The 14562-nt window shown below is 32.2% G+C and overlaps 2 protein-coding genes across 2 annotated transcripts in view; one reads left to right on the top strand and one right to left on the bottom strand.

Moving 5' to 3' along the window:
* The window catches only part of LOC123004328 (nuclear protein localization protein 4 homolog), a 10954-nt gene extending 8605 nt beyond the window's left edge, over nt 1-2349 (bottom strand). The window contains exons 1-5 of the mRNA XM_044397530.1: nt 2195-2349; nt 1811-2059; nt 1616-1761; nt 1168-1568; nt 796-1122 (exon numbers count right to left, since the gene is read on the bottom strand). Of these exons, the coding sequence (XP_044253465.1) occupies nt 796-1122; nt 1168-1568; nt 1616-1761; nt 1811-2059; nt 2195-2215 (1144 nt within the window). The 5' untranslated portion in view covers nt 2216-2349. The remainder of the gene's footprint in view (nt 1-795; nt 1123-1167; nt 1569-1615; nt 1762-1810; nt 2060-2194) is intronic.
* Nucleotides 2350-2412: 63 nt separating this feature from the next.
* LOC123004330 lies at nt 2413-9513 on the top strand. Its single transcript, XM_044397532.1, has 11 exons — nt 2413-2832; nt 2951-3034; nt 3082-3173; nt 5318-5427; nt 5477-5734; nt 7889-8018; nt 8067-8216; nt 8264-8408; nt 8663-8853; nt 8903-9103; nt 9157-9513. The coding sequence occupies exons 2-11, from the start codon at nt 2956-2958 to the stop codon at nt 9388-9390; spliced, it is 1590 nt and encodes a 529-aa protein (XP_044253467.1). The 5' UTR covers nt 2413-2832; nt 2951-2955; the 3' UTR covers nt 9391-9513.
* Nucleotides 9514-14562: the final 5049 nt, after the last annotated feature.

Here is a 14562-nt window from a genome sequence, read left to right as displayed (position 1 = left end):
AACTAACAATATTTTTTTAACTTTTAAAAAAGACCAAGTTGCCAAGTTAATTTTGCAAATCGTTTTTTTTTCTGAAAAAAAAACACACCATATTTTAACAGTTTTCACTTTAAAAAGATTGCCAACTTAGTTGTTTTATCCTCTGAAAAAGTAAAACTAACATTATTTTGACACTTACAACTTTCAAAAATCAAGGTAACCAACTTAAAAACAGTATTTTGATTCTTCTTCTTGGATCTTCTTGGTATGGAAACGATGAACAAAAACACGATTAGCCCGTCACACCAAACTTTTATTTTAATAGCACAACGCGTTTCAACCACAAAGTGGTCATCCTCAGGTGAGAATAAAACTTAGAATAAAACTTAGTTTTATTCTCACCTGAGGATGACCACTTTGTGGTTGAAACGCGTTGTGCTATTAAAATAAAAGTTTGGTGTGACGGGCTAATCGTATTTTTGTTCAGTATTTTGATTGTTTTAACATTCAAAAACGATGAGGTTGCCAACTTAATTTGTCAATTGGTTTTATACTCTAAAAAACTTGAAAACCAACAATATTACCAACAATATTTCGATAGTTTTAACTTTTAAAAATGACAAGGCTGCTCATTTAAAAATTGAAATCAACAATATTTTGATAGTTTTAACATTCAAACATTGACAGTTTAGCTGTTAAAAATGACAAGGTTGCCAACTTAATCAATTCGTTTTATCCTCTGAAAAAAATTAAAACCACCAACATTTTGATAATTTGAAGAACGACAAGGTGCCAACTTAATTTTGCAATTCTTACCTGTGACGCAGACTGTGACAAACTTGGAGCCGAAATAGCCCCCCGAGGCGAATCTGCAAGGATTGGGGTACATGCTTTGGAAGTGTCCGGCCATGATACACTCCTCTGCTGACAAAAAATGACTATTAATATGTCTTAAGTGTTTAACGGTGCCCTTTTGGACATCTTCGGGGATGAGATCGGTAAAAATCCAGCCGACTCGTCGCAGCCCCAAATTCTGTGCTAACTCTTCGACTATTTCCTCTTTGTCGTCACGCAAGAGATGAATAGAGTCGCGACTGCTCTCCTGAGGGGGCTCGTAGATAGCCACGACGTTGGCTCTGATACCTTTAAAAAAAATTGTATTTTCCATAAGAAAAATCGCAAAAATACCTAAAGGCACATCGTTGTGAATTTCGTAATTGCCGTACAAAAAGCCGATTCTTTGGTGTCCCGTGGACCTCCAATAATTGAGAAATCGCTCAACCAAATCCTTATTTTCAAACGCGACATTATCGACATGTCTGTAGACTTGTCGGTTGAGAGTGATTGCGTTGGGTTGGCATTTGGAGCAGATCCCTTTGGGCCATGGGGGGTGGTCCTTGCACCCGTTTTTGATCCGACACGAGATGTCCTCAAGGGCTAGAAACTTGCCCTTGTCGACCCCCGAAGTCATCTTGCGCAAATAGGCGTGAAAAGACAAGTGTTTGACGTTGTGATCCCGCAAATAAGCCTCGTCGTAGGGCTCCAGGGCCGAGCAATGCACACAGCGAGAGTTGCTATTGTGGCGACATCTGCAACAACTCACATTTGTCAAGCCCCAAATTGGTTCCCCACTCACAGTTTGGGGTCCGGCTTCCGCGCTATCTTCCCGTCAAGTTTGTACAACTGGAGGTCGACGGGGTCCTCCTTGAGGGTGAGACTAAGACTGCTATTTGGTCGGGAACTTGTGGATGGGGTCGGTTCCCCTGACGGCGTGTTGTTCCCCTGCAGCCCCCGTGTTAGTCTAAACCCGATTTGGGGGTGATTTACTCACCGTGGGGAAGAGGACAGCCCCGTTGAGGGGGCATAGATAGATCATGTCGCCGTGGCGGAGGCCTAGGCCGGCCACAGTCCGGGATTTGCTACTAGGGATCTCATTTTTTAGGTTCTTTTCTTTGTATAAAGCAAACGCGAAACTGCTCAAATCGAAAGTGTCGTGGACACGTTCGAATAGCCGGCAAGTGCTCTCCGATGCGTTCACTTCGATCCGTTTCGTGCCTTCGGGGGACTGCACCCTCAATAACTAAAAAAGAAAAATGGCTTTGTCACTACTTTGAATTTTTGAATTTTGAGGTTATGTCACAAAAATGGAAAATATGCGAAGTAAGGGTGAAAACTCGAGTTGGGGTGAAGCAAGTGTGATTTATAAGTGGCTTACTATTGCTTTATCTTTGGACATTGTAAAAAATTCATGTATATTTTTATAAGCTTAGTCAGTACTATTTCAAGTCGAATTGTCAATCGGCACGAGTGCCAACATCGACGAATTAAAATCACTAAGCCGGCAATTTTTCAAAATTTGGCAAGTTTTCCAAAAATCGTTTAAAAAAAAAAATCAAGAAAAACACTAAAAATAACCCCCGATTTGTGTTAATGCGCAGTTTGGTTGGCGTGTCAATATTTTTAGTTTGTCTGATTTTCAAACTTTCTAATAATTCATTTAAGAGCCTTGGACGAAAATTCCTGATTCTAAATATAAAATAACGGTGGAATTCGTCACAACTGCATAAACCCACAGGTGAAACTGCGATTATATTTATTCAAGTCGGGCCTGCAGTGCGTTTCGCAACATTAATTACTTAATTAATTAATTAAGTTTGTGCGTGGTTTTGATCAAATTTAAAAAAAATTGGTGATTGTTTAAGTTCCAAAACTTAAAAAAAAATAAGTTCCAAATTTGGTGACAAAACCGGAACCCGGAGCTGTCAAACCGGAGAAGGTTCCAGACTGTTCTGTGTCATCGGCGATTCAAATTTCGCGACAAGTGAGTGAATGAGAATTTGTCAACAATTAAAAGTAAGTTTCTCTGATTAATTTAATTTTAATTTACTTCAAAGAAAAATCAAAACTGTCAAAAAATTATCAAAACTGTCAGGTGACAAATTTTCAGAATTGTTATTTTTGCAAATTCTAGCCAAAATGACCTCAAATAAGGTGGAGTTGTACATTTACGACCTCTCGAAAGGGATGGCGGCCGCCCTATCACCGATGTTGATAAGTGAGTAAAATTTTGAGGTTAACTTTTGTCGAAAATTCAGTTTCCAGATAAAAAAATCGACGGAATTTGGCACACATCGATTGTGGTTTATGGTCGCGAGTATTTTTTCGGCTCACATGGCGTATCTAGTTGCAATCCGGTAAGGAAAAAAAGCTTGTCCGGGGTCGTGTAACCCCTTTATTTTGTTTTGTGTTATAAATACGGTGACGATACGGATTTAGAAGTGGTCTCTGAGTTGGGTTACATTCACAGAGGGCACTGTCTAACTGTCCTGCAAGTATCATGTCGAAATCTAAAATTGGAATTGTGCTATAATTAAACAAACAGTATTTGGCTGCCAGTGAACCGGCTTTCTCATCACATTAGTCTTATTAGTGCATTTAATTCTCTTAGATCTTTGTAAGTTATTTGTGGTGGTGCATGCATTTATGCAATGGTTGATGCGGAAGTGGTATTTTCGGTCACGCAGATGGCTTCTGTTTGCACGCTTTTTGCCCCATTAAATCAAATACCAGAAGCGTGAGGTGGCCAACAGTCTCACTTCACCTTTTTTCAAACACTCGGTACAAATTTAAATAACTTTAAATGCAACGCATTTACGATGTGGGTGGTGACGCATGTGTGATTTATTTGGCAAAAACAATTTTATTTGAAGAAGTCGCAAGACCAAGAATGGTTTGTGGCGATGCGATTGTTTTCAAGCATTGATTGATTCGCGAATCTATTTAAATGCCGCTTTAAAAATAAATAAAATAATTAGCTTGTTTTTACGAACGTGTCAAGGCAATTGTAAAGACAAAGATGTGTTTTTATATGTATACATTTTTTAACTAATTACATAAAATGAGTTTTATAAAACGAGATTATCAAAGATTTATTAGTCAGGTGTATTGTTGGTTGCCTATACACTAAAGTTATATTAATTTTTAAATAAGATATTCTTCAATAAAAATCTCTGTCCTTATTTAAAAATTGATTTTTTGTTGATTTTTGAATAATTGAATTTGAATAATAATTAAAAAGAACCTATTTACATTATTTTTGGAATGATGGTCACAATGTTTCAATAACGCGCCTGTTTCAATCGTGGGCGCCTTTTTTTCATCACCCTGTGTATAGGTATTTATTGTATTTCAATAAAATTGTTGTTTTTTATTTAAAAATTGATTTTTTGCTAATTTTTTTATTATCTTTTGGCGATGCTTAATTGTTTTTAAGCATGGCATTACAAATAGTTGATTGGTTTGACATCTATTTATTTAAATGCTTTAAAAATAAAAAAATCTTTGTGCTATTTTTAGAAAAGTTTTTTGCGAAATATAAAGAAAAGATGCGTTTTTTATATACATAATAATTACATTTTATAAAATGATATTGAATTAAATTTTTTAGTCGGGTGTATTGTTAGTTGCCTACCCACAAGAAAATAAATTGAAAAAAATATATTTACTGCGTTTTGAAATAATGTGTTCTTTAATATAATTGTCGTTTTTTAAAAATTGATATTTTGATGATTTTTTAAATAATTTTCTTGGCGATGCCTATTTGTTTTCAAGAAAATCTGTCTAAATGTGGGTTTAAAAATATAAGAATTTTTACTCTATTTCTAAGAAAGTTTTAATTTAGTTGGAAAGACAAAAGTGTGTTTTACATATGTAATAATTTTGTTTGAACTAATAACGACAGATGAGTTTTGTAAAACGAAATTATACAAGATTTATTAATCAGGTGTATTATTGGTTGCTTACCCATTAAAAAATAAATACCAGTTTTATTGAAAAAAATATATTTTACGTTTTGAAATAATATATTCTTTAATAAATTTGTTGCTTTTTATTTAAAAATTAATATTTTACTGATTTTTGGGTAATTGTTTTTTAGTGATGCTTAATTGTTTTCAAAAAAACTGACCAAATGTCGCTTTAAAAATTAAAGACTTTTAGCCTATTTTTACAAGCGGTTTAAGGCAATTGTGACAATTTCGTATGTAATATATTTTTTTAACTAATGTCAGATTTCTGATTTTTAAGATGTATGTATTGTTGGTTGCCTATATATAAAAAAATCTTTGATTTTGCAAAGTTAATTTTGCTACGAACGTTTGAAGGTAATTAATAATAAAAAAGAGATGTGTTTTTATATTTAACAATTACACAAAATGAGTTTTATAAAACAGATTTTTTAGTCACAGTAACAGTTTGAAAAAACTTCTTGTGATTTGAAATAATATATTCTTTAATAAAATTGTTGGCTTTTATTTGGCTGATTTGGGTGATTGTCTAGGGCACGACTGCTCTGGGACAGCCCCTGCGTGTGAAAACCCTCGGCGAGACTCAGGTCCCTTACTCGGTATTCATCGACTATATAAACGGTCTCAGCGAATCAACTTGGGCGTAAGCACCCCAAAAATGTAAAAAAACGCTTTAAAACTTCCATATTTAGGGGCTCAACGTACGATTTATTCCACCACAACTGCAACAACTTTTCAGAAGAAATCGCCCAGTTTTTATGCGGCTGTAGCATACCTAAATACATCCTAGACTTACCAAACGAAGTCCTTAGTTCGTCTCTGGGGCCGGCGATACCACTTCTGGTGGCACAATTGGAGAAAAGTGCGAGGCCTATAGCCGAGGAGCAGGAAAGGGCGAGGGAGAATAGCCCCGATTTGGAGCAGTTGAATTCGCAAATTGAAGAAGTCAGGTCAGAGCAAAATAAGGGCGTGGGGGAGCATTGACACAGCTTGGGGTGTAGTTGAATTGCTTGTATTAAAAAATAAAAATGCATTTTTCGTGTTGCTTTTGTCAATAATCATGACGTTGGTTTTAGGGGATTTTTGTTTAAAATCTGATTTCTTGTAAAATTGGTAGATGTGAAAATTTTGAAATTGATATGTATGATTTAAATTTGAATAAATTATTTAAAATTTTGTGAACTTTAGTGATTTTTTATCTCCACAAGAAATGAGATTGCACATGGATTTGTTTTGTAATTTAAGTAAGTATTTATAAAATCGTGAGAATAGTCAATTTAAGTCGTAAAAATATGGTTTCTAGACGTAAAATTACGCGCTGAACACGATGCAATAAGTTAAAATACATTACGAATGTTACGTTGCATAGTTTTTGAGATATTGAGTAATAAAAAGTTAAGTCAAGATAAGGCTAGAAGCATAATCACTATATCCGATTATGACCAAAAAATGAACATTTTTTGATTTCTATGAAAAACTAGTACTACATGTATGTATGTAAAATTTACAGTAGAACACGCCTGTACAAACCGTTTTGACCTAGGACTCATAGTTTTTGAGATATTAATTTTTTATAAAAAAACTAAATATTGCTCTGAGCCCTGAACCATAACCCTTCCAGTTGGCGCCATTAGTTAGATAATTTAATGTAGATTTCAATGGTTTTTAGCTTTTTGCTCTGAGTCTATAGTTTCGTATTAAAACGCATTTAAAAAAAGGTGTTAATTTTTTTTTATTAATTTTTTTATTTTTTAATTGCGGCAAAACTGTATCTCAATGATATAATATTTTGACGTAAACCTATGTAAAATATTCCGGGGAATCGATTGGCGTCAAGAAAACTGCAAAATTCGTAACAGTTTTGAAGTTATAGTCGAATTTATATTTTTGAAATTTTTAACTTTATCAGAAATTTTCCCGTTAACTATTTATCGTAGGACATTGATCTTTTGTATATGATAGAAAATTAATTTTTTTTTCCAACGATACCAAACATAAAAGGTTATCACCAATAAGTCCGTAGTTATTGACAATAGACCTCTCCGGGTGCCAAAAATCGACCAAAATCTCGACAAAATCAAAAAAACTTTAAAATTCTTCCATATGACGTTTTTTACATTTCTAGAGGTCTTAAAGACTCTAAAAAAAGTGTATAAAACGTTATTGGGTCAAGTTTAAAAAATTACGAATTTTTTGAGTTTTTGAAGATGAGCGGTAGTAAAATCGTAAAAGTAATCAATTGACCTTAAATAATAAAAACGCTCTAAATATGGTTTTCTTCACCTTTTTCAAAATTAATTCAGAAACCATTACATGTAATTCAGATTAGTCAATTTACTTTCAGAAAGAGTAAATTGTAATTTAGATTAGTCAATTGTCTTTCAGAAAGTGTTAATTGTAATTCAGAAGAGTAAAATCAGTTTCAGAAACCATGAGATGTGATTCAGATTAGTTAATTTAATTTCAGAAAGCATAAATTGGAATTCAATTTAGTCAATTATATTTCAGAAAGTATTTCATTTTCATGTTATATGTAATTCAGAAAATATTAATTGTAATTCAGATGAGTAACTTACTGTTTTCTTAAAATGAAGTGTACACATAAACACGAATTATTTTATTTTCAAAATTAAAGAATTACATAAACTTGGTATTTTATAAAATAAATAAGATATTTTATTTTCAAAGGGATTTTTAAATGAAAATAACAAACTCTAAATTACAATTAACGTTTTCTGAAATATATCTTACGCTTTCTGAATTACACTTGAAAAAGGTAGTCGTAAAATTATACGATGAACTCGTGTTAAAATACTCTACAATGTATATATACATATACTGCTCCACAAAAGTTAAGGAAGTGTGCAATAATTACAATAATTATACATATTAATAAATTATTAAAAAAAAAATAATCAATCAAAAGTGGGATAAAGGCAGATATCTTTTTACTTTTTTGTTTTTGCTGGATTCCACGATGCTCAGAAGAATAAAATTTATTTGTTTTAAAAATAATGCCACTTCCTTAACTTTTGTGGAGCAGTTTAGTTTTTGTGATATTGAGGTACCATATTATTTTTTTGTGATTAAAATTGTTGCATTAGGTACCGGTCGTTTTTGCTCGAGCAGAGACGCAAGACAATCAAGGAGAAGCTCGCAAAGAAAGACCGGAAGAAGGAGAAAAAACGCAAGAAGTTGCAAAGTCAAGGTGGTGCAATCCCGGTCGAATTAGAAGTAATTCTCTATAATTAAATTAAATTCGATTAAATTACGCAATTGTAGGAGGTCGCAATGTCGGAGCCTGAAGTAAACGGAGCCGAAAGTCGGTTACCGACCGAGCAAGTCATGGATTTGGAAGAGGAAGAACGACGCGAAGAAGAAGAGAAGAAGAAATCGCGGGAACCCCCAGTCGTCTACAAGGACTTACTTGACGTAGAGTGTATCCCCGGTTTTGTGATTTTTTAATTGGGGGTTTTTAGGCCAAAACCGAATTTGATGCTCTTTTGGGATTGGTTGATGGGAAGTTGTCAGAGGAGGAGCAGAGGTCGATGGAGGAGTTGCAAGTTTACATGATTGGGGACGAGGGGAGTTGGGCCTTGAGTGACGGGTTTTTGGCGTTCATTGGTTGGTAGAAATGACTATAAAAACTCTTTTTTGTATTAATGTGCATCAAGTAGCTTGTAGAACTCTAAATGCGTCTTTAATCTAAAGGCCTATTCACACAAAAACTGTCATTAATGTCATTCAGGATTGTTTGAATTTTTGCGTGGTTGTCACCTTAAAATGATTCTTTTCAACGGCTACTTCGTTGCACATTGATTTGAAAACGAGTATATTTAGTTTTCAAATGAAATGAAATAAAATAAAACCGGTTTTAGGGCGTTTATTACATGATAGAAATCTGCCAAATGAGGTTCGTGTCCGCACTTTGAATATTTTGGCTTTAGCAGCGTTGAAAGATGATGTGATTTTGGTGTTGCATCAGGACCGCAAAGACCACGTTTTGATGAATTATGCCTTTGATATTGATAGACACAGTCCTGAGGAACAGGAGGCTTTGGCTCTATTTGTACGTCCCTGAAATAAAATTTCCTCGAGTCAATTTTTGGTTTTGTTAGGTTGCCAACATGTTCGAAAATTTGAGCTCCTCCGAGTGGTTGATGTACATTTCGGAGTGGAGTTACAATAACCAGCAAACTAGCAATATCAGGGTTACCACCAAAGTAGCAGTTCACTCGTTGTTGTCCGACTTGCCCCTCCTCCAGGAACGGGGGACGGCAATCATCCATAATTTGGCTTGCAAGGAGGTAAAAACAGTGGTTTGTAGCTCAACAAATTGGAGTTTTACCCCCTTTTGATGGCAATTTTGCAGGTGTTTGACGACGTCGCCGTGGAGTTGACGATGGCCCTGTTGCAATTCTTCAATTCGAAGCCGAACGAGGAGCATTTGTTCCGGTGCATGAAGGCGTTGAGCAAATTCGTGCAAATTTCAGCACAGGAAGTCCCCCAATTGATACAAATGATCGGGCCTGATCCGAGGTCGTTCAAGGGCACTAGCGAACGAATCGACCAACTTATCGAGCAAATCGCCACGAAATTGCGCTAATTTTTTGTTAGATAGTCAGTGTTGTTTATTTTCTTTAACACTTAATATTTTTTACCGTTTTTATTTATTTGTATTTATGGATTTGTTTAATCGCATTGTGGAATTATTAAGAAATAAAAGGATTTATCGTTTGTAGCGAGTTTTATTTTAATGAAGGGGCAAGTATTAACAGTTTACAGTGATGTAGGCAACCAATTATACTCTAATTTACATTTTTTTTAAGCAAAATAAACAAAACGTTACTGTAACGGTATAAAATAGTTAGTAATTTGTCAAATTGTATGTGATTTTATTCAAAAATTGTATTTCTAATTAATAGTTATTAAAGAATATTAATTTTAAACTTAAATGTAGGCAACTAATTATACAACAATTTTAATACAGAGTGTTTCACACAACTTTACGAGGCTTGCGCCTAATGTACGTACCCAAATATACAAAAGTCACAAAACACTGGATACAAAAAATACACTTCTAACTATTACATTTTTGGAAACCCATAACAGTAGTTGTCAAACTAATCACTGTTTCATTAATAGTCATAAACTACAGTTTTTCAGAAACAATTATCATTTGTTTTATCAAGAGACAGCATGAATATGATTCAATTTATCTATCTTTATCACCAACTAACTAAAAACGTTGTAATTTTTTTAAAGGGTGAACAAAGTAGAGAAGATTATTCAATTTTTCAAAATTTGTAATCGAGTTTGTGTCGGAATATGTATTATTGATTGCATCTTACAGGCGCAGGGCTCGTAAAATTACGTGAAACACCCTGTATTTTGGATTTTTATAAGAGCAATGCAATGCATTTTTAGACAAATAACGTTAGTAAAACGTAAATAAACTTTTTTTTGATTTGTAAAAAATACGTGTTAATTTTGTGTTAAATAATCAGTGTTTTTTCTACTTTGTTTATGACGTAATATATTTTGGTGTTTATATTTTTTGGTATTTATTTACGATTTGTTTAATTGCGTTGTGGAATGAATAAAGAATAAAAAAAATATAGTTTGTAGTAAGTTTTATTTTAATAAAGAAACAAAACAATAGGTAAAAAAATAAAAATATTAGATATAAAAATAGTAGATTGTTTAGCAAGTAAAGAAAGGTAGTGGTAAACCAGTTTTTTTACGAGTTGAACATGCGATTTTTTGTATCCTTAATAGAAAACGTGGAAAACCTAAGAATATTTTCAAGTGTTGCTGATTAGTAAAATAAAACAAATACTTTTTTTCAATAAAAAAAAACATTGTTGTTTAAATGGCATTAAAATGCTAATGAAATATTACGACTTAATTTAAAGTAATTAAAAAAAGTGTTTTTTCGTAAATAAGTGACAAACATTTTTAATGTTAATCTAGGCAACCAATTATACGCTAACTTAAAAACATATTTTTTTTATTAAAATAAATATAACGTTATTACGTCATTAAAATTGTTAATACATTGTTTGGATCTATTAAGTTTGTTGCAAATTTATTATATTAAATTAGTAATTGCATAAAAAGTTTAAATTTAAAAGTTTTAATAGCCATGCAGGCAACCAGTTATTCACAAGTTTTGAATGTTTAAATAACATAATTAAATGTTGTAATGTTTATATAACAATATTAGATTAATTTTCAAATTGTTTGCAAAGTTTACAATAAAGTAAGATAACTTACAGTAATATGTAAAAAACAACTTTATTAATCAGATAAAATGAAGAAATCTATTTAAAGAAATGCAATTAAGTACGTTAGTTACATTTTATGTACATATCAAAATTATTTTTTTTAAATTGCATTTAATTTGATGTTAAAAAAAAGGCCATGCAGGCAACCAGTTATACACCAATTTGAGTCGTCATGCATGTTTGGGATTTCCAAGGGCATTGCAACGCATTTTGAGGCAAATGCCGCTAAGAAACCCCAAAATTGCATAAACAAATTTTTTTCGGTCCTTTCGGAAGTCGTTTTGGAGTTCGGTGTTTCCGGCAATGTAATAACTTGGGACTTAACAGGCCAGTAGCTTTAAAAATGATCAACTGAACCTATAAGGCCCAAACCATTACGACCAGTTTCCTCTTGTCCTCGTCCCTGTAAGAAAACTGCAACAACTTTAGTATAATCCCAATATCGGTAATAATTTTCCGCGAACAAGCCCGTTATGATGTTCCTGCTTGTTCGCTCTGATTTAAAAATATGAAACAAGTTTGAGGAATGACAATTTTGAGAATTGTCATTTTTCGTAATTAAACACGATGTTATCTGAAATGAGAATGTGTGATTGATGGACTGTGCGGTGATGGCCGATAGCCGATCACATGTGCACTGGACGAGAAAGCAATTTGTTGGACGCGATACATATCTGGATGCGAATTCCGGGGACCCGGAAACGATGGAAAAGTCCGGTGTTGCGCAGCGAGTGGCCTTTTATTAAGTTGTTTGTTCGTCTTATGCATTATGTATGCATATAGGTGGTCGAATGCGTATTACGTTCGAATCCCGGCGGGTTTTTAACTTATGTACATGCGAAATTAGTTGATTTGGTTTCCTTAACTGGAATGATAGGAGAAAACAACTTTACATGCGCCATTAGGAACACACATCGTTTTGCATCGACATTGCGCTTATCCATCAACGTCTGTCGATAGATAAGCGCACCAAATGCTGATTTATTCCCAGTTAAAGACACTTTTTCAACAGCGATTTACCACACAATTTGAGAAAAATTGTACAGACTAACTCGTAAATTGAATCATTAGTTTATTCTTTTTCTAGTTTTTTCGTTAAAATTTTCTAAGCTTTTCAAGTTTTTTATTTTCTAGTTTGTTAAAAAAGTTGCTGAATTTTTCATTCAATTTGCAGCAATTTTCGGAACTTTACTTTATGTTTTTCGTATTTTTTATCGGGTTTTTATTGTGTTTAAAGCTTTCTTCGTTTTGTGATTGCGTATTTTTTGTTCCAATTTTATGTAGAAAATTCACACTTTGAATTATAAAAACTCATTTTTGCGGTTTTCAGTAACTAAAAAACTGTTTCATATGTCATTAACTTTGCAGTCGACTGTACAAATAATTTCGTGTTTAGTTTTATTAATTTTTTATTTGCGGTTTTAAATTCTGAGTTTTTTAAATTTTTTCATTCGAGTTTATTAAAGATTTTGAAAGTAATTTGAGTTGTTTATTTTTTTATAACGTTTCTGATTTAGGGTTTTCAGGAATTTGGGTTTAGGTGTTTTGTTGAAGTTTCAGGTTTGCCAGTTTGGTTCAAAATTCAATCAAATTCTTTCAGGATTTCGGTTCAAGTTTTTGTTGTTTTTTCATTTGGGTTTTCCAAATTGTGTCGTGTTGCAAGCCTTCTACTTACGATTTTCTTCGTTTTGTGACATTTTCAAACTTTTTGCTTTTACTTGGAAATTTACCAGTTTTTATCTTCTCACAATTGACGAAATTTTTCATAATTTTTTTCAAACATCCTCAATAGACCACCGATTATAATCGTAAAAAAAATACAAACTTCGACAATAAAAACACCAATTTTTATCAGTAGTTTTGCATATGTGTGTTTCAGGATCTTAAAATGATCATTCGGAATTTTCAAGCTTTTCAAATTGTCTTTCAAGTTTTTCACGTGTTTCTTTTTTGCTGTAATAATAATCATCGCCAAAAAAATAATTTCTAGTCTGCGGTTACTAGAAAACTGTTTCAAAACTAAATAACAAGTAATTTGATGAATTGTCTGCAAAAATATTAAATCGCTAACTTTGTTATTAAATTTGCAGAGTAGGAACATATATTTTTGCGTTAAGTTTTTTAATGTTTTATTTGAAACTTTAATTTTAATTGGGCTTTTCAAATATTTCAATTCAATTTTTTAGAGCGTTTGAGTTTTTTTATTAGACTATTTATTTGAATTTTTTAAGAATAAGAATTTAAAAAAAAAATTGATATTTTAGTTTTTTATTCATGTCAAAATTCAATCAAAATTTTCAGAATCTTTTTTTTTTTTTTTATTCGGATGTTCACAGGTTTTCTAGATCATGTTAAAGATATCAAAAAATTGTTTGAAGTCTTTAATTCCCTTATATTTTATTTAGAAACTGAAAAAATTATTATAAATGTAGTCTAGCCAAAGTTTGTAATCAGTTTTACAAATTAGTTACATGAAAACACATTTCTCTTATTATTAATTTATTTGATTTGTTACATTTCCATATTTTTTATGAAGTCGTTAATTTTGTCTTTAAATGTGCAAAGAATTGTACTAATATTTTCGAGTTTGACTATATTAATTTTTTATTTAAAATTCCAGTGTTTATTCAGTTTTTCAGATTTTTTCATTTACATTTTCTAAAGCTTTTGAATTTTTCATATCAGATTATTAATTTAGATTTTTTAGAAATTAGTGTTTAGGAAGTTTTTCATATTTCAGTTTTCCAGTTTGATTTCATTCATGACAAAATTCAATCAAATTTTCAGAATTTCAGTTTCTCTGTTTTTTTTTATTCGAATTCTTAGACGTTTTCCAAACTTTGTTTTCAAGTTATCGCAAAATTTTTTAAAGTGTTTAACTTCTCTGCTATTTTATTTGAAATTAAAAGAAAACAAAAAAACCACTACAAAAGTGTCACTACAAAATTTGTTATTAGTTTTGAAAATTAGTTTACACCAAAACACATTTCTCTTATTATTTTATTTGTTTAGTTACGTTTTCATATTTTGTTGCAATTTTACGCTTTTTTCTACAAATTCAGAAATTTTATTCTTCTCACAACTCACACAATAAATAAACATCCTAGAAATTTTTTATCACTTTTCCTTCAACATCCACAAATGGCCACTGATTACAATTATGATAACACTTAGAAACGTTATCAGATCACGACACATTCAACTTGAAATTGCTTTTGCCTATCTCTGGCTGTGATTAAGAATGAAGCTGCAAACTGCCACACCAACACTTAATATTTTAATCACTTTTGCAAAAATGCAATTCTCTTCGATTATTTTAATTCAATGAAACGATAAAAATCTTGTTAAAGCGATGAGAGGTAACTTTGTTAAATTATTAATTATTATTATTATACGAGCGGCAAAGCCGCGAAATTTCGACAAAATCCGATAGTGTGAGTTCTTAAGGGCGAAGCCCCCGATAATTTTGACAAAACAGTTGCGAATCAGAT

Source organism: Tribolium madens, unplaced genomic scaffold (assembly GCF_015345945.1).
Source record: "Tribolium madens isolate multiple individuals breed KSU strain unplaced genomic scaffold, Tmad_KSU_1.1 Scaffold_1;HRSCAF=32;Tcas5.2_LG8, whole genome shotgun sequence".
Classification (NCBI taxonomy): domain Eukaryota; kingdom Metazoa; phylum Arthropoda; class Insecta; order Coleoptera; family Tenebrionidae; genus Tribolium; species Tribolium madens.
The sequence above is the reverse complement of the archived record's forward strand: the minus strand, read 5'-3'. Positions and strand labels throughout refer to the sequence as shown.